The sequence below is a fragment of the Rhinolophus ferrumequinum genome, chromosome 25 (assembly GCF_004115265.2).
Source record: "Rhinolophus ferrumequinum isolate MPI-CBG mRhiFer1 chromosome 25, mRhiFer1_v1.p, whole genome shotgun sequence".
Taxonomy (NCBI): Eukaryota; Metazoa; Chordata; class Mammalia; order Chiroptera; family Rhinolophidae; genus Rhinolophus; species Rhinolophus ferrumequinum.
Genome location: NC_046308.1, coordinates 19,983,154 through 20,001,225, shown reverse-complemented (window position 1 = coordinate 20,001,225; position 18,072 = coordinate 19,983,154). Strand labels below are relative to the sequence as shown.

General features: G+C 40.9%; 1 protein-coding gene across 4 annotated transcripts in view; it reads left to right on the top strand.

Moving 5' to 3' along the window:
* MORC2 (MORC family CW-type zinc finger 2) overlaps positions 1 to 18,072 on the top strand; it is a 40,641-nt gene that overhangs the window by 3,759 nt on the left and 18,810 nt on the right. For 3 of the 4 annotated variants that reach the window (XM_033098109.1, XM_033098107.1, XM_033098108.1), the window contains exons 2-6: positions 3,564 to 3,617; positions 5,640 to 5,674; positions 10,896 to 10,964; positions 11,488 to 11,578; positions 15,931 to 16,039. In XM_033098109.1, the coding sequence (XP_032954000.1) occupies positions 3,564 to 3,617; positions 5,640 to 5,674; positions 10,896 to 10,964; positions 11,488 to 11,578; positions 15,931 to 16,039 (358 nt within the window). Of the gene's footprint in view, positions 1 to 3,563; positions 3,618 to 5,639; positions 5,675 to 10,895; positions 10,965 to 11,487; positions 11,579 to 15,074; positions 15,449 to 15,930; positions 16,040 to 18,072 lie in introns of those variants that run through there. The other variant, XM_033098110.1, reaches the window with a different exon arrangement.

Sequence of the window (18,072 nt, the reverse complement as noted above, 5' to 3'; positions counted from 1 at the left end):
CATGGTACAAACGAATAGATGGTGATTAAAATAAATACATGGTACAGACGTTGAATAGATGGTGAATAAATATAGTATTCTATTTATAATACTAGCTTATATAAACCAAAAGTTGGTCAGTTTGGTAGCAATTTGCTGTTTGGTGCTGGTCATTAGGCAGATAAATTCTTAGTAAATTCTAGATCATCTGTTAGAGATAGTAAACATCTGTCTTGAATTAAAAAACTTTTTTTTGGTTGTATTAGGTCAGTGGTAACTACTGATGGAGCTTTAAGATTTAAAGCAGGCCTAGGAAATTCCCACGATAACATGAAAGTCTGGATGTTGCTAATATAAGATGGTGAAAGTTGGGGTTTTTAAATAAAAAGAGTTTTATGCTGTTACTGCTCTTCTGTGCCAGGTTTTGTGACTGATAGTAAAAAGTTCATGAGCAATCTAGGTGTGGTGGTAGTGATATTCCTTTGACATAAGATCATATCTTAAGTCACTGTTTGCAGTACTGCTAAGTGGTCTGATAGAGCAGGGTGCTTAAATGTATGATGCCTGCTTTCTATGTCTGTTCCTGTTGGTACATTTAATAACTTCTTATCTTGGCCATATGATATTTTTGGGTTGTTTTATCATTTGAAATGAATAGAGAAGAACCTGTCAACTCTAGCGACAATATTTCTTAGGACATAATTCTGTTGAAATGTAGGTTCACACTCTAAATATATTAAAGCCATTCGAATGTAAAATGGTTGCTCTAGAATTTCTCAGCTTTATATTTTCTGGCAATTAGGGAAATTAATTATTGTCAGTATATCCAAGAACTCAGCCGGTTTAAATTCAGGCTGAATATGAATAGGGAGACCATTTTCCTTACTTAGTGAGTAGATTTACACGTGAATTTGTTACTAGAAATGCTGAGCTGCAAAACTATTTTGATTGTGGAACAAATGGTATAAAAGTCTCAATCAGTAGAAAGGGAGAGTTTGTTAAAAAATCTTTGTCTTTTTCCAGATGGTTGGTCTTTCTTGGATCACATGCAAGGAATCTTTAGGTCTGTGAAGAGAAGAATTTCCTTTGATAGTTATCAAATATCTCTGTCTTCAAATACTAGTAGCTAGAAATGAGTACCTCTTTGAATATTATATTTGAAAAAAAGACAGGACTTACGCAGTTGGTATGTTTTTGGTTCTTATCATTTTAAGGGATACTTGGAACTCTGGTTTTAACATTTGTTAGTAGGATCCATCATTAATCAGTTGGAGGTCTGGAGAAGATTCCAAATGTCTCTGAACTCATCAACAGTTGTAACAAAAGGCTCCTTTTATGATGTGTCAGTACAATTCTTCCTCCATTTACTAAGGAAATACCTTAGTTACATTTTAAAATACCTGTTAACTTATCTGAAATACGTATGTGTGGAACAGCATTGATACTGTGTGGAACAAGGAAGACCATTCGGAATGTTTTCTTCAAAATGTGCAAAGCACATTTCTAAACCTTGTTTAGAAAGTAGTGAAAACTTAGCCAGAGGTGCTTTGTGCTTGCCCTTTTGTGCTCTTCCTATTGAATTCTAAATGTCTCATATTTTTATACGAAGTGATCAGAAATATGTATTGCTGAGAAGGAATTGCTATTTCTATTTTTTCATTTCTTTGCCCTGATGGCAAAGGGTATCAGAATTAGTTGTCCAGATTATTCATATTCACCATTCTCACCACCAAAGGCCAGATACTTCATTGTTTAATTTATTCCAAAGATTTCTGCTTACAAGTTGTAATCTCATTCTTATTATGGTTGTGTTCTTGTTTTTTCCTAGGAGCTATATTTCTGAGATTCTTTGACTTCTGAGATTCCTTGACTTAAAGTACAAATTCTTGCAACAGAATTTATTTTATATTTTTATATAACAATTTTAGAGTAGAAAACTGATTCACTGCAAGTTTCTAAGTCACTTGTAAGTCTGGAAAATGACTGGTTGAAAGCTTGAGAACAAATGCTAAATTTATTTTTAATATATTAGCTTCAGCAAATCACCTTAATTTTCTAGCTTATTTCTGCCCCCCCCCCCCTTTTTTACTGGAGTAATCTACAGAATACTTTTGTGTTTCAGTTGATAATTTGAAGAATTTAATATGATACTATAGGCAAATATTTTTTAATAATTAAACTTATGGATGTTTTATGCAGATTTTTCTCTTTGAAATTATTTTTTCCCCATGTAAAATAATTAAGAGTTGGATTTTGGTCAGAAGAATTTGAGCTCTGTTTTCTCATTGAATTGAAGATAAATTTTGTTAACTTTTTTTAACTTTTTGTTAAAACTTATTTATTGATGCCACCTTTGGATTAGCAACATATATTCACTGATCTCATGGAAAAAAGTTCTTCTTAAATTTCCAAGAACTGATAGTTTTCATTCAAAATTTGCATATTTATTTGAGGAAAACCCATGTTCCTGGACAGTTCAGTTTTGGGTATTTATTTCACAAACATTTTACAGTTTGTTTTAAACAATATAGTAAGTGATCAGAGATCCTAGACACTGGTTATTTAATATTGGTACATTTCATTCTAAATTTTTAGGAATTTTCAGTTTACTGGCTGAATCAGCTGGAATAATTTGATTATTTTTGAAAACTTGATGGTAATGCATTATGTGGGTTAATGATTTTATGTTCTCCTTAATCAAAAGTCAAGGTTTCTAGGTGGTTCTAGGTGGACACCTCTTATTTCTATATCTATTGAGGACAGTTATGGGATATAGCAAAAATTAAAGAGCGTGTGAATGGAAAAAGAATTGTAAGGATAAATCTTATGCATAAATATCACCTTATTGAGTTCTACATAACATGGTAATTGTGTGCTTACCCAACCCAAATTTTGAGCATCCTCTCAGAGGAGGAGATTACCATTGGGTTAACTTTCACAGGGGCTTAGGAGACCACACATGGCTCTTGTCCTCCTAGAAGGAATTGTTCAAGAGGGTCTTGGATTCCTTTCTTCCATGTAGAGGAAGTTCTGTTTTTAGCCAGAATCAGAGAAAGTCAAGAAATGAATTATTCTCTCCTCCCCACTTTCAAGTGGAATATTTTTGCTTATAAATTGACAAAATGAATGGGTTTTCTTCTTTCACCAATAGATGATACACAGATATTGGAAAGCAAAATGCTAACAAGCTGTCCATTGAACATGCTTAGAGATATGCAGAAACTGACAGCTAGTTAAGACAATGAAAAATAAAATACAGGCATTTAGGCGCAATATGAGGAGTGAAAAACACTGCTTTAGCAATAGTACACATAGGAATCTTAATGCTTTGGAGTGGATTTCTCTACTCAACGTAGTAAAGATAAACATTTCTGCATAGATAGCAGGACTTGATAGATTAATACTTGAGGGGGATTAGTGAGCTAATGGTGAAGTTTCAATTTCAATAGTGTAAATCGACAATGCAAGTGGCAATTTTTAAATTTTTTTCTAAAAACTTAATATTTTATAACCTTGACTTTTTATTAGGAGTCATAGTTTAATTCTATAATTCTTTTGCTGACTCTTAGTATTTATCATTTCAGAACTACACATGAATTTTTGTTTGGTGCTCTTGCAGAACTGGTTGATAATGCAAGGTAGGTAGTCTTTAGGTATACAGTCTGTGTTTGAAAACTTTTTGGGTTGTTGCAACCTTTGCTCTCTGAAGACTTGGGAGGAAGGCAATTCTGCAACAGCTACAACTCACTCCTAAAAGACCTCTTACCAAAAAAGTATTTTTAATAGCACATTAGTTGGTATTTCCGCTTGGTTAACTTTAATTCATTCATTGCTCTGTGTTCCAGCCTTAAAATAATGAACTTATAACCTCCAAAGCTACCTTCACTTGTGTATTAGAGCAAGATAATTGTAGTGAAATGCAGGGAATTAAGATAGAAACTTAGGAATCAAATTAATGGGACAATCTCTGATTTAATTTGTGTTACCAGGAGAGTACACCATCTAATGTCTTTAAAATTATGCCAGAGTTCTGTGTCAGATGACTGTAGTTGATCAAAGCATCTTCCATTGTTAGCAGCTGTGCTTGTAAGAAATCATTCTTTAGCACTATTATTATACTGAGTTCTTAGTGATGGAAACCTATAAATGTTACTGTGCAAGACTGAAAAGAAGATTAGGTTGATTCAGATATAAACAAATAGCAAAGTCCAAATCAAGATTCTGTTTATAATTATACTATGAAAATATTGTCTTAGTCTTTTTTCTGAATGCAAACATAAAATCCTGACATTGTTTATTGACCAGGTATTGATGACTAATGAAGAGGCTAAGAGTTGACAGTAGAAATACTTTCTAAACAGATCACCAGCTAATGAGCTTGCTGATAATTTTCTATGTCTACCTATGTCTATACTATAAACCTATACTGTTATTATTTTTATTATTATTCACAGGACTATTCATGGAAGTATGCTAGTTTACAAGTTATTTAACCAGAAAACTCCCAGTTTTGTTTCAATCCTGGTTGACTCATAATTTTTATATTTTAAGATGTTGTAGCTTAATGGAACTATGCTTGGATTTGCCACTTAATAGCTTAGTAAGACCATGGTGTGCTGTGGCAGACTGCTTTTTCTGTATCATATGGTGAGCTGGAGGTTCCTGGGAGTGTGTGTTCCTCCTTCCATGCACATTTTGCCAACCTCTCATATTTGAAATTTTTAAAAAATATTTTTGGGAATAGGTACATGTACAGCTATATGGATTTGCGTGGATTTTTTGCATTTAAAACCAATGAAATATTCTGTGCCTCATTTTCCTTGCCTTCAGTTGGCAAAATTGGACTAGATTACTTCCAGGCCTTTACGGAAGCCTTTATTGATAACTGAACTTGTATTTTAGCTGGTGGCTAGAGTCTAATGGGGTGCTTCAACTTCCTTTCAAGGTCAGGGAGGATAAGGTTAGGGGCTTGTGAATTGGTCTGCTAATTATAGTATGTATACCATACCATAGGACCTGATTTTTTCATTGGCTCTGTGGCAGGTTATTGTTTTCCTTTTTTCTCAATATCTTGGTGAGATGGAAAAATGGACAAGTTATTGGAACATTTTTTGTGATTGTGATCAATTGAGAAAAACACAGATTTGAGTCATTTCTTAGTATCTAAAGGGGAACATTTTTACTTATCTTTTAGATGTTTTTACTATGAAATTTGTATTTAAGAATATATATTTGGGGTGGCCGGTTAGCTCAGGTGGTTAGAGCATGGTGCTGGTAGCTTGGGGTGGCCGGTTAGCTCAGGTGGTTAGAGCATGGTGCTGGTAGCACCAAGGTTGCCGGTTCGATCCCCCCATGGGCCACTATGAGCTGTGCTCTCCTTAAAAAAACAAACTATATATATATACACATATATATGTTCAGTTCCTATGTCTTATGTGATTATTTTGAATAATTTGGAGCTCCAGAGGAGCTTCACAGACATACAAGGGAAATTGTGTTGCCAAGTGTAAAATACAGCTTTAATGTATACAGAATTTCTGTATGACTTCCTGAAAATAGACTCAAAATAGTATCCATTCCATTCAAAATACTATGCATTTTCATAGTTGACATTTCATGTTCTCAATTGGTTCTTGATTTTGTTTCTTTTACTTTTGCAGAGATGCTGATGCCACCAGAATAGATATCTATGCAGGTAAGATAGACATCAGTTCTTTCTTCTATGCCCAGTTCCTTTTCATGTATTTTATTGCTATGCCTAAGAAGAAATGAGTGGGAAATAACTGGTTCCTGGAGCCTGGGGAGATGGCATAATTACTCTCAGTCTTAGGTAGAAACAGGGCAGACCTGGGTAGGCATTAATAGAAACCGAGAATATTGGTGTAAAGAAACTAACGTGGGGTGCCCAGATTTATAGATCTATTAAAATAGCCACCAGGAGATTTATGGAGATATGAAATAGAGTAGTAGGGAGTGTGATGATTAGCTATTGGTGATTTTACTGGTTAGAGTTAGCAGGTGACCAGGTTTGTGGTACCTGCAGCCGAAGAGAGATCTGGTTGGAGGCCAGTTTCTCCTTCTGCAGCCTTGGTGAGGACCAGTCCCAACTTGGAGAGATGGTGGTGTCAGTTGCATAAAACAGCTGAGTTAACTGGGTTGCCCCTGAGGCATGCAGAGAAGATATTCTCAGACAGAGGTGTCAGGTAGGAAGAAGGGCTGCTTTGCTTATTTAATTGGCTCTGTTGTTTAGGAGTAAGAGCCTTTTTTTGTTTGTTTGTTCCCCCTATAGTGGGTGCAACAGTGGAAGAATTCTTAGTCGTTATCATTGGTCTTTTTTTTTTTAAAATAGTTTGCTTTCTGCCTATTCAATATTTGTACCAGCTCTTTTTTTCTTTTTTGGTCATTTGAATGCTAAAAATCTGGAAGCAGAATAGAAGAAGATAGCTTTTAAATTTAATTTGGATGCGTGATCTGTTTTTTTGAGAAACTTTTCTGAAGTATTCTGAAAGGCTTGAGGTAATATTTTGAATAACATTGACTAGCTTCTGAGAAGACTTGAATATTTTTGTGGGAATATACAGTTATCAAATAACCCCTCTTCTTCATAGACCTATTTGATAAATGGAAACAAGCACACAACCCAGAAGTAATTCTCAGAACCTCCAATATCATATAATTATGAAGAATCTCCCCAGGTATGATAGAATTTCTCCAGAGTTTCTGATATACTTTGGAACAAAGTATATACTGAGAACAGCTAAAAGTCAACTGTATTGCTTAAATTCTGAAAGTCTTCTGTCCAAACGGCTCTGTCAAAGTGGTGAAAATGACTCCTTTTAATTTTAGAAGAAACAGGAAAAAGAGGCATAGCAGAAGATGGTTACTAAACCCTCATACCAGATGGAGGTGCCAATGTGTATCTTACATCTCATTGTGCTCTAGTGAGGAGTAATTATAGCTACCTCTGAAAAAAATGGCGGCTATTTTAATCATTGCATGATGGCAAAGCAGAGAATGAGCCTCTCTATTTCAAGTGACATCAAAAGGACAAATCATCATAGCCAAGTCTATTTGGAAGAAACTTTTAAAAAAAGATCATCTCTGACCCCTCCTTCCACCTTTAGTGGGTGAATTTCAGCAAGGAAATGTAGTCCTTCACACTCAAAATGCGGCAGAACACTTGGATTTCAGTTTAAATGAAAAAAGACCCAGTGTGCATTTATTCAGTGCTCAGTGCTACTCCTGTTGTGCTTTAGGAGTAAGAGTCCCGAGAGGATGAAATTGGGGCTTTGCTAAATTCTCATTAGCAAACTTAGTGGCTAATTGGAGAGACAATTAGAACTCTACAGATGATTAGAGAACAATAACTCAATCTTGAGGGAACTGTCAAAGCAGTTAAGGATTAAATGGTGTGATAGAATCACTAAGCCCTATAGCATTTTGGGAAAAGACTTAATTTACTCTAAGACTAGGAATCTTGCCTGAGGTGTAACACTTTGTTACCTCAGTGCCTCATTTAACACATTCAACAGGAGGAATAAAAGCAACCTCATTTTACAAGTAAATTAATAGAATTAGTAATATCGAATACCGGAATATATCTTGATTTATTGCGCTTCACTTGTTGCACTTCACAGATGTTGCGTTTTTTACAAATTGAAGGCAAGATCCTTCAAAAAGATTATGACTTGCTTTATTGCGCCGGTATGGAAGTGAACTTGCAGTATTTCTGAGATACACCTGTAATATAAGTTCTTGTTAACACATGGGGGAAAGTATTTTTCTATCTCCCATTCTGAAACGAGGTTGATACTGAATTGAGAAATCTTCCCAAGCATCAGATGTAGTTCAAATTCACCACAAAGTCACATTTTAGAAGATTGTATTTAAACCTAAGAAGGGCGAGGAAAAAACCAGACTGTCAAATTGTAGAAGTAGGTGTTCACTTACCCAAAGTATTGCTATTAGATGGGGCCGGACCAAAATGTGCCTGTCAGCAGTAGACTGGAAAATTAGTTGGAGCAAATGTAACTGAAACAAATACTGTTCAGACAGATTGTAAAGTATGATGATGAACTTGGATGTCATTTTATTACAACCTCTGCATTAAGACAATAGTATTTTATCATCTTTGACTTTTTGACTTATAGCTCTATTTTACATCTCTTCTGCTTCTTTCTTTTTTATGTGTTCTCCCCAGTGAAGAGACAACTAGAACTCTAATGGAGGGATGTCAGGCTGATTTGGAGAGGCCAGACTTACTGGGGGAAGCTTAGGTACACAGCCTTCCAAACTGGCTCTGATAATCTTACATAGCTGCTGCCAGGAGCTGAAGCACAACTCAGAGAAGGCAGTTTGGCTTTGCACTCCCTGTCTTGTTTCCACCATGTATGATGGGAGGGGGAGCATACAACCCCCAGCTGCTTAGACTCTCTTCTATTCAGAGCCCCCCTTCCTTCACAAAAATCCTTTCCTGAGACACTTCAGATATCACTCTGTTGGCTGATTAAAGTAAATATCAGGTATTAGGAATGCATTTCTAACTGATGGATTGTCTGGGGAGATAGTTTTGAGCAGGAGAGTCTTGTACTTGTTCTAGCTCAATGCTTGTCAAAGACTGGCCGACTGATGGGACAGTATTGGGATCACCTGGGAGTATGTTAGAAATGCAAATTCTCTGGTACCATCTCAGACCCATACAATCACTCTCCAGGGTGGGGCTTATTGAGATAAGCATTGTAGTAGGTAAGGGTGTCACACTGCCTGTTTATAAAGATGAAGTTATTGCTCTGGCTAGTGTCCGTTGGCCCTGAGGCAGTGTTGCACATGACATGATCTGGATACTACTACTGTGTTTCCCCGAAAATAAGACCAGGTCTTATACCGTATTTCCCTGAAAATAAGACTGGGTCTTATATTAATTTTTGCTCCAAAAGATGCATTAGGGCGTATTTTCAGGGGATGTCTTATTTTTTAACATACAACAATGTACATTTATTCAAATAAAGTCATGTCATCTTCTTCTGGAACATCATCATAATGTACTAAATGCGTCTGTCTGGCTGACGATCTATAGGGGCGCTTATTTTCGGGGTAGGGCTCATTTTGGGGGAAACACGGTAGCTGCTTACAGTCTGTTGGTCACTGTGTGGCCCGGAGGATCTTCTACAGGTGAAATCTTTGAAATGAAGTTGTTGAGCGAGAACGGGATCTCAGATCCACTGTTAAGTGATGATTTTGTGCTAAAACAGCCTGCAAATCCTGTTCTAAGAGACACAATGGCCTACCAGTAACTTCCTAGGTAGTGTTCAAGAAATGCCAGTGACTGTTGGGGACTTTTCAGCTGCACTTGGCTCAAACCAGTTTCTAGGTCCCAAAGCAGAGTCTTCATGTACAATTTTATGGCTGAAGTAGATAGCAAATGGCTCTTAGCTAGATATAGAACACTTTTCCATGATCTGTACTGACCCAATTTGAGTCTCCATATGATACTTTGCTTCCTGCAGAGAAACTGGGAAGCCTTTTTGTACTTTTCTTGCACTTACTCCGGCTTGCTAGATCTCACTTGGGTTCTCCAGACTCTGTTAAGAGCCTCTGCCAAAAGGAGAAATTTTCTTATGTACCAATAGTACTTCCAGGAAGGTCCTTGCCCTTGAACTTTCAAGAAGCACTTGTTATTATTTCACCAAGTTCAGCTTCCTGAACACTGAGTGATACTCAAAAATCTCTGTGGTTTATAGTACTTCTGAAATAGCATTTTAAATTATATTAACTAGTGCATTTAACAGAACATTGTCATGACTCACTTGAATCTTTAGCCTGAGGGGAGGACAAAGCATTTTAAATAGATTCCTTAGCTTAGATAGATGTATAAAGTTGGTAAACCGCAGCTTGGGGAAGACAAAAAAAGTCTTTAATAAGGAAGTAAGATCCCAGGCAGCCTTGGGTTTGTTACTGTAGTACCTTACAAAGACCTTCCTTTTAGTAGAAGTGCTCTCCTGATTACAAGGCCTATGCTGTTCCTCCTTTGCCCACCTAGTCCTCATCATTGGGTCAAAAGACACCTCGGAAACTGTGACCCAGACTACTTTGAGTAACCACTTGTCACTGCAGAAGACAGCTGCAGAAAGAAGAGTCTCCCACCCCCTGGAATGGCACTCACAGTTTGTTGTGTTCCTTCCCTGTTGGCCAAGAAGCCCTGCCGTAGCTGCTCTGTAACTTAGTGCCAAAGGACTGTTTCTCCTTGCAGTCAAGCCTGTCCAGCTGGGAACCAGGCAGCTTTCACTGCACCGTCTCACTCCTGGGCTGGGGAGCCATTTCAGGGACCCACAGCATGCAGGGGATGTGATGAAGAAGACAGATAGCTCAGAAACGCAGTTAGCCTGAGGATAGTGACACAGAGACTCAGTAATTCATCTTCTAGATCTCAACTGCTGCCACTGTGCCCATAGCATGCCTGGCTTGATCACTTTGTACTTAACCCACAAAAGGACAAACCTTGTTAGATTTGAGCAGTGTTGATAAGATATAGCATGTAGTAGTTGAAGAATTTTAGTGGCTTGGGTTTCACAGCAGAGGGCAGAGGTATAAGTAATCCAGGTGGAGGGATGATTGAGGTATGTATGAAATACATGTCTACTCAGTGGTCCTGGGTGTGGTTAGATGCTAGGCCAAGTATTAGCTGCCCTCCTTATAGTCTCAAGCTTTGTCATGAACTAGAAAGCATTGGAGAAGTTTTGGGAATTCCTCCCCTCGAGGGACCTGCCATTTAACTAGCTAGGTCTGTTACACAGAGAGGTCAGATTTGACCTGACCTTTTTGGACTGACCTTCGCGTTGATCTACCTTCTGATCATACTCTTGTTGGGTGTGATCTGGTGGTTAATCACCCAGTAATGGAAGCTGCTTTGTTTACAGAAAGGCGAGAGGATCTTCGAGGAGGATTTATGCTTTGCTTTTTGGATGATGGAGCAGGAATGGATCCAAGTAAGTGATGAGATGATTGCTTCTTTTGGGGAGGTCATAACCATTTGTATAAAACACTTACCGTGTTAACTTATTTCTCTGTTGCTGCACTATTATAACTAGAAGATCCACCTGGGGGGAGAGGAGTCTGTTGCAACATCTCAGGCTTAATTCCACTAATGTATTTGCCGGGTCTTGTCCCAGCGTGGGAGATAGGATCTAAATGGCAAACTGAAGTCAGTGAGATTACCCATCTCTTGACATTACATTTATCAGCTTGCACAACATTCTGGAGTCGAATCTACTGCCCCCGCCCCAAGCCTTATTACTATCTTTGGGTAACAGAACAAGATCATAGTGATGACATCACTGACAGCCAGTCAGGGATTACCTCCATTTGCTTCATAGTTGTGAATTTCCTTGGACAGAAATTTTCAGGAGACACACAGCCCTGCTTGGGGTTAACAAGGCTCAAACCTTTGATTTTGAGGAGCTGGGGAAAGAAATGCAAACTTTTCACTTTCTCTTCTGTCTGCCACTTCAGGCGATGCTGCCAGTGTAATCCAGTTTGGGAAGTCAGCCAAGCGAACACCTGAGTCTACCCAGATCGGGCAGTATGGGAATGGGTTAAAATCGTAAGTATACTAGAAGCCTGTCACAGGACTGAAAACAGTCAAGCGCGGCTCTCCTGCTTCTAGCCCGTGAAAACTTTCCTCCTCCTCGTCCCTCCATCGCTGTAATTACGGAACAGAAGGAAAATCAGAAAGGAGTGGTTTGGGGACTTACCAGCTGTTGTCCAGCCTAGTTTATTTCAGAGATGGAAAAGTCTGAACATCCAAAACTGGTTGGGGTGGGAGAAGCTATAGGTTTCCCTTGGTACTGTTCTCTGGACTGCACCTCTCCTGTTGAAAATTCTTATTTTACCCTGTGGTTGAGGTCTTGGGTGGTAGTTCTGTGGGGTTGGGGTATGCGAGGTCAGATAATTAAATTCATGAACTCATCCTAGAAAAAGTGCTGCATATCTCATTGCTGAATATCACTATGGTCACCTGTGAAGTGCTCCCTTTGGGAAGTTATGCACCAACACCAGTATGCTGTCCTTCCTTCAAAGCAGTTTTGGAACTCTTTTTCTGGAATGGCCATCAGAGCTGTTATCGTATTTACCCTTGATGTCCTGAATGTCATCAAAATGTTTTCTTTTCCATATTTCCTTTATCTGAGTAAAGAAAGAAGTCATTGGGGGCCAGATCACGTGAGTAGGGAGGGTGTTCCAATACAGTTATTTGTTTACTGGCTAAGAACTCCCTCACAGACAGTGCCGTGTGAGCTGGTGCATTGTCGTGATGCAAGAGCCCTGAATCGTTGGTGAAAAGTTCAGGTCATCTAACTTTTCTATGCAGCCCTTTCAGCACTTCCAAATAGTAAACTTGGTTAACTGTTTGTCTAGTTGGTACAAATTCATAATGAGTAATTCCTCTGATATCAAAAAACGGTAGCGGGCCGGCCCGGTGGCTCAGGCGGTTGGAGCTCCGTGCTCCTAACGCCGAAGGCTGCCGGTTCGATTCCCACATGGGCCAGCGGGCTCTCAACCACAAGGTTTCCGGTTCAACTCCTCGAGTCCCGCAAGGGATGGTGGGCAGCGCCCCCTGCAACTAAGCTTGAACACGGCACCTTGAGCTGAGCTGCCACCTTGAGCTGAGCAGCCGCTGAGCTCCCAGATGGCTCAGTTGTTTGGAGCACATCCTCTCAACCACATGGTTGCTGGTTCGACTCCTGCAAAGGATGGTGGGCTGCGCCCCCTGCAACTAGCAATGGCAACTGGACCTGGAGCTGAGCTGCGCCCTCCACAACTAAGATTGAAACGACAACAACTTGACTTGGGAAAAAGTCCTGGAAGTACACACTGTTCCCCAATAAAGTCCTGTTCCCCTTCCCCAATAAAATCTTTAAAAAAAAACAAAAACAAACAAACAAACAAAAAAACGGTAGCAACATTGTTGCAACAAGTCCGTGAACTTAATTATCAGACCTCCTATCTGAGTGAGGGGGTCGCTTTATGGCGTGGCAGTATTTTCTGAGCACCTGCCACATGTCGCACTTCGTGCTAGACACTGGGGATACAGGGTAAGTAAGAGAGACCCAAACCCTCCCTCTCAGTGGACGAGGTCTCCACTCGCATGTCCTGCTAGGTCCTGTAGTAGGAACCTACCTAATGTCTTCAAATCCCCTGGGACTTCTTTCTCAGCCCTTGGTTCCCACTTGTTTGGTATTTGGAATGTGTTGTTCTGGTTTTGAGTGAAGCCCCAGGAGAAAGATTTCTATTTCTGAAATGCTCACTTCCAGCTGCACATACCTTTGGATGGAATAAGATTTAGTGGAATGGAGTTTGTACAAATGGAATTCTGAGTCATGTTTCCAGTCTTGCTGTGGAAACGTGTTTTGTTTGAGAGAGAGGGTGATGGTTTGGTCCGTCAACAGCATTGGTTGTCCTCATAAGCAGTGTGCTTTGGGTGTGTAAAGAAGAGAGTGTTCCCAAAGACATCAGGGACCCAGTCCCCGGACTTTTTGATTTGTCTCTCAGGACAGGAACCAAATGGTAATAACAGGCACTTGCTCATTTTCCAGACACTGCGCTAAAAACTTTACGTAAATGATCCTCACTATAGTCCTCTGAGGTGTAGGTACTATTCTTATTTTCAGATTAGGAAATTGAGGTTTATAGGGGTGAAGACATTTTCCCAAAGGTATAAAAGAGCCCAAGTGTGGAGCAGAGATATGAAAAAAGAGATTCATAAAAGAGATTTCCTTTCTGACTGGAAAGCTGGAGCTGTGTCCATCTCACTTAAGTCATATCTCACCTCATCCACTTAATTATTCTCTGAGCCTCAGCTTTTCTCCTTTGTAAATTGGGATTATAATACCTACTGAGTTGGTTAAGGATTAAAAGTTAACATTGCTACGAGAGCCCTAGCCTGGTTTCTAGCTTTTAAAAAATTTCTCCTCTTTTTGATCTTTCCATGTCAGATTCCTGACCTGATTGAGTGAGTCTGGGGTAGGCCCTAAAAATCTGCATTTTTCATAGGTTCCCTAGGTGATTCTGGTGTGGCGATCTAACTCCCTTAGAGGCAATGTGATGTGGGAAACCCTGACTTTACCATCTGGACTGTACGTCAGCCGCCTCCTACCTGTCTTATTAGTTCTGTGGCCTCAGGCAAATCATTTCATCTCTCTGAATGTGTTTCCTAATCTAGAAAATAGGATTCTAATCGCTGACATTCTCCCTTCCAGAGCAAGTTTTAGGAGCAACTGAAATGTGACTCTGAAAGTGCTTAGAAGACTGGGAAGGAAAGTGTACAGAAGCTGAGAGTGTTGTTATTAGCATATTTTAGTAGAACAATTTTTGTAGAGGATCCATTGAGATGGAGCCATCTGGTGTTCAGAATGAATTCATTTTGAAATCAATTTAGAAGTAATCCACAGGTGAAAAAGAGTTTCAGGAGGAAGTGATTTTGTGGTGAGAGTAGGGCTGAGAAACGGAAATCGGCAGAAAGGTGGCATTTTTGGGTTGTTGCTGTTCAGCCTCCAAGGTCACGTTCAAAGACAGGGAAGAAAGAGGCACAAAGCAAAGTTTTTACCAAATTAGGGCAAGAATAAGCTTTGACGGAAGGCAAGATAATGGGCCTCATTTTGCCACCCAAAAGCTTTAGGGAAGAAGGCGGAGGATTGTGAAATTGTCAGGTGAAGGAGGATTGCCAGAACCTCGGGAACTGGAGGAAGAGAAACAGAACTTGGCAGTCACCAGGGTGCCAAGTATCCTGGGCGTTCTCCTGTGCATTTGGGGAAATTGGACATGGCACTCATTTGTGTGCTTGGCATGCCAACCTGGTTTCTATTTGTACATAGATGAGTGTAATAAGGCATTTTACTGCCATTACCTCCCTAGTGTATTATGAAGACTGATGAGATAATAGCCATAAGGCCGCAGAAGCTGCTCAGAAGACAGGAGCTGCACAGCCCCATTGTTCAGCGGGTAGTCCTCCCACTGGTACAGTGCTTCTGCCGGGTAACTGTTCCATGCTGTCTGGAAAGGCTTGTCCTGGCCTGCTGCTCGCATGGCTTAATCTGGCCAAGCAGCAGCAGAAGAAGCTGTTGATTGAATTCAGACTTTTGCCTTGTGGAAGTCAGTGTGAAGGCACATTTCCCAGAAACCCAAATCAGGGACCTGCCTGTGTCATAATGAGCTCGACGTGGCAAAACAGTTTTGAGACAGAAGATCGCTGTAGTTAATAGGACCTGAGCCAGTCATAGACCTTCTCGAAAACTGTGATCAAGAATTAGATTTTACGTGGTTAGCTCCTACGTTTGGCTGAGCCTTGGGACAGTACCGTTCTTTGGAGGATTTGTGAGCAGAGGCAGTGGGCCGTTCCCTGGATGGTGCTGTCGTTTGATGAGTGGACAGGAGGGGAGTTTGTATCAGTGAAGAAAGGACAGAATGGGAACTGGAGGTAATTAGCATGGAGATGATGTGTTGAAGATGTTAGTCACTGGAGTGAAATCTGGTGGTGGCGCAGTCAGAGGGTATAGCAGCCCTAGTGTGGCTGAGATAAACCCAGAGCATGGGAGGCAGGGTTGTTACCATGGTGGCAACAGCCACAGTGGTGACATGGGGATGCCACTAACCTGGGGCTGATGATTGGTGGTGAATGGACCCTAGAAGGGTGGTGAGAGAGCTCTGCACGGTGGCAAAATGTGGTTGAGAAGGTTATAAGGAAGGACTCAAGTCAATGGAAGAGCAGAGGGGAGGCGTGTCAGATGGGAGGAGAAGGGACGAGGGCTGTGGACCTCAACTCAGGTCCTGAGACCTTAGCGAGGCCTTTAGGGGACCCCCCGAAGGCAGTTCAGTCATGTCCAGAGGGTAGATTTGCTCTTTTCATCAGATGAGCTTTTGAATCCCTGGGAGAATAACCCATTTCTGCTTCCCTTTCAGGGGCTCAATGCGCATTGGGAAGGATTTTATCCTCTTCACCAAGAAGGAAGACACTATGACCTGCCTCTTCCTGTCTCGTACCTTTCATGAGGAGGAAGGCATTGATGAAGTAGGTCCCATACTCGTGGTACGAGTCACCAGTCCACATTTCCTGGGTCTGCGCAGGCTGTTTTCATAGATCATTTGCAATGCTGGACTCTTTGGGGTTGCAAGGTTGCAGCCATGCCCCCTGTTAATGGGATTAGCTGGGTGGATGAATTGGTTGAGGGGTTAAGGCAGATACCTTAATGTGAGAGGAAGTAGAAATTCAAAGCTTCACGCCATCAAGTGGCAGGAACCAAGAATTGTATTTGCAGCTCCCTTAGATCTGCAGCTTGAATTCAGTCTGGCAGGTTGTCACTATGGAGAGTTGTTTTATGGGGGGGAGTATTTTGGGTTTCCGTGAGTATAGGTAGAAACCACAGCTGGAGCAGCACTGTCTTTCCCATATGATGGTGATTTTGTGGAATGTGCTGTGAGCGCATTTTCCTTTTGAGGAAACATGTTGCTCTAAGCACCTGTGTCAGCTACAAGTCTGATACTTACAGGGCTTGGGCAGGTAGTGAAGCTGGTGAGCATTTGGAAAATATCAGTGTAAGTTCTCCCCAGCTAATTATTACTATGCTGAAAGTAAGGCCTAATGGATCTCTTCTGATTTTAAAACATTTGGTAATTAATTCACTATATGAGCTAAACATGTACTCAGTTGATTTTCTTTGTTGCTTGGTGGCTCTGATATCTGCAGAGCTGGTCTCGTGAGGTGTTTGCCCCCTCATGGGGATGAATCGGGGAAGGCCTTGGTCTGCCCAGCTTCAGACTGGACTCTTATTCTCTTTCATGTGTGAGAAATGGAGGCCTACAGAGAGAAATCCATAGCTGTTATATCAGCAAATAGGTGAATTCAGTCCAAGTTTTAATCTAAATTCATTTCTGTTTAATTAGCTATGATTAAATTTGTACTGGCCCTGTTTAGATGTGAGCCTAAATAATAGCAAATTAGTTCATGTTGGGAATAGAAGGCTATCTTTTTTCCTACCATCTTTGCTTGGCAGGCCAGTGGATTTGTTTGCCTTTTTGGTAAATGTGTCAGTTCATTCAGCATAGAGTGAGGGAGATGCTGCAGCCGGGAAGAGCAGACTTCAGGGAGAAAGTAGGGCAGGGAGAACTTAGCCCATGCTGGGGTTTTCAGGAATGTTTCCTTACTGACTGAAGGTGGTGGGAGGAGGGTGTTTAAATCAATACAAATAGTCTGTTCACGGCCCTGAGGGCTGGTGAGGCTGTGGGAAGGGACTTTGCAGAGGGGCCACCTAAAGAAAGGTGGTAGCCCATGAAGAGCAGGGAGGTTCCGGTCAGGCTTGACCTCAGGGCGTTTGTGAGAGTGTAGGACTTTGTTAAAAGAAATCATTAAGGGAAGTTAAGCAAGGGTGTGGCAGTATCAGGTTGTCTTTAAAAGATCAGTTTAGTTATTGTGTGGTGATTGGATTGGGAGGATTTGGCTGTCGGAGTGGACCAGTTGAAAGGCCCTGGCTGTGTGTAGCCGGGTGGGACTCAAAGCAGGGAGGTGTGAGAAATAGGAGTCTTCATCTCTTCAGTACTTTGGACCCATAGATTTGGTGTTTGATCATTAGAGGAAAGGGGAAAAAGGAGTCATGGATGACTCAGGTTCTGGTATGGCAGCGGGGCATAGAGGGCTGTCTCGAGCTGCAGAAGAATGGAAGAGGCAGCTGGGTGGGGAAGAGAGTTTTGTCCTGGGCACGCAAAGTTAAGTCTGGGTCTGGAGCTTGGGGGAGGCCTGGGCTTCAGGATTCTTGGTAGCAGATGAGGTCAACTGAAGGAGTGTGTCGAGTGAGAAGAGGACCTGGGATCTCCGGCGTGCTGATGTTGAAAGGCTGGGGAGAAGAGAAAGTGGCAGAGGAGACATGAGTGGCCAGAAGGGTAGGAGGAAAACCAGGAGAGTGGTGACATTGAAACTAAAGAAATGTTCCAATGGCAGGGATGGGTGCCAGTGGAAGTGAATGCCCACGGTTTAAATAATGCCATTGTCACCTGGGGCTGCTGTGAAGAATGGGAGGTGCAGAGCGAGGTACAAATTCACAGAACACA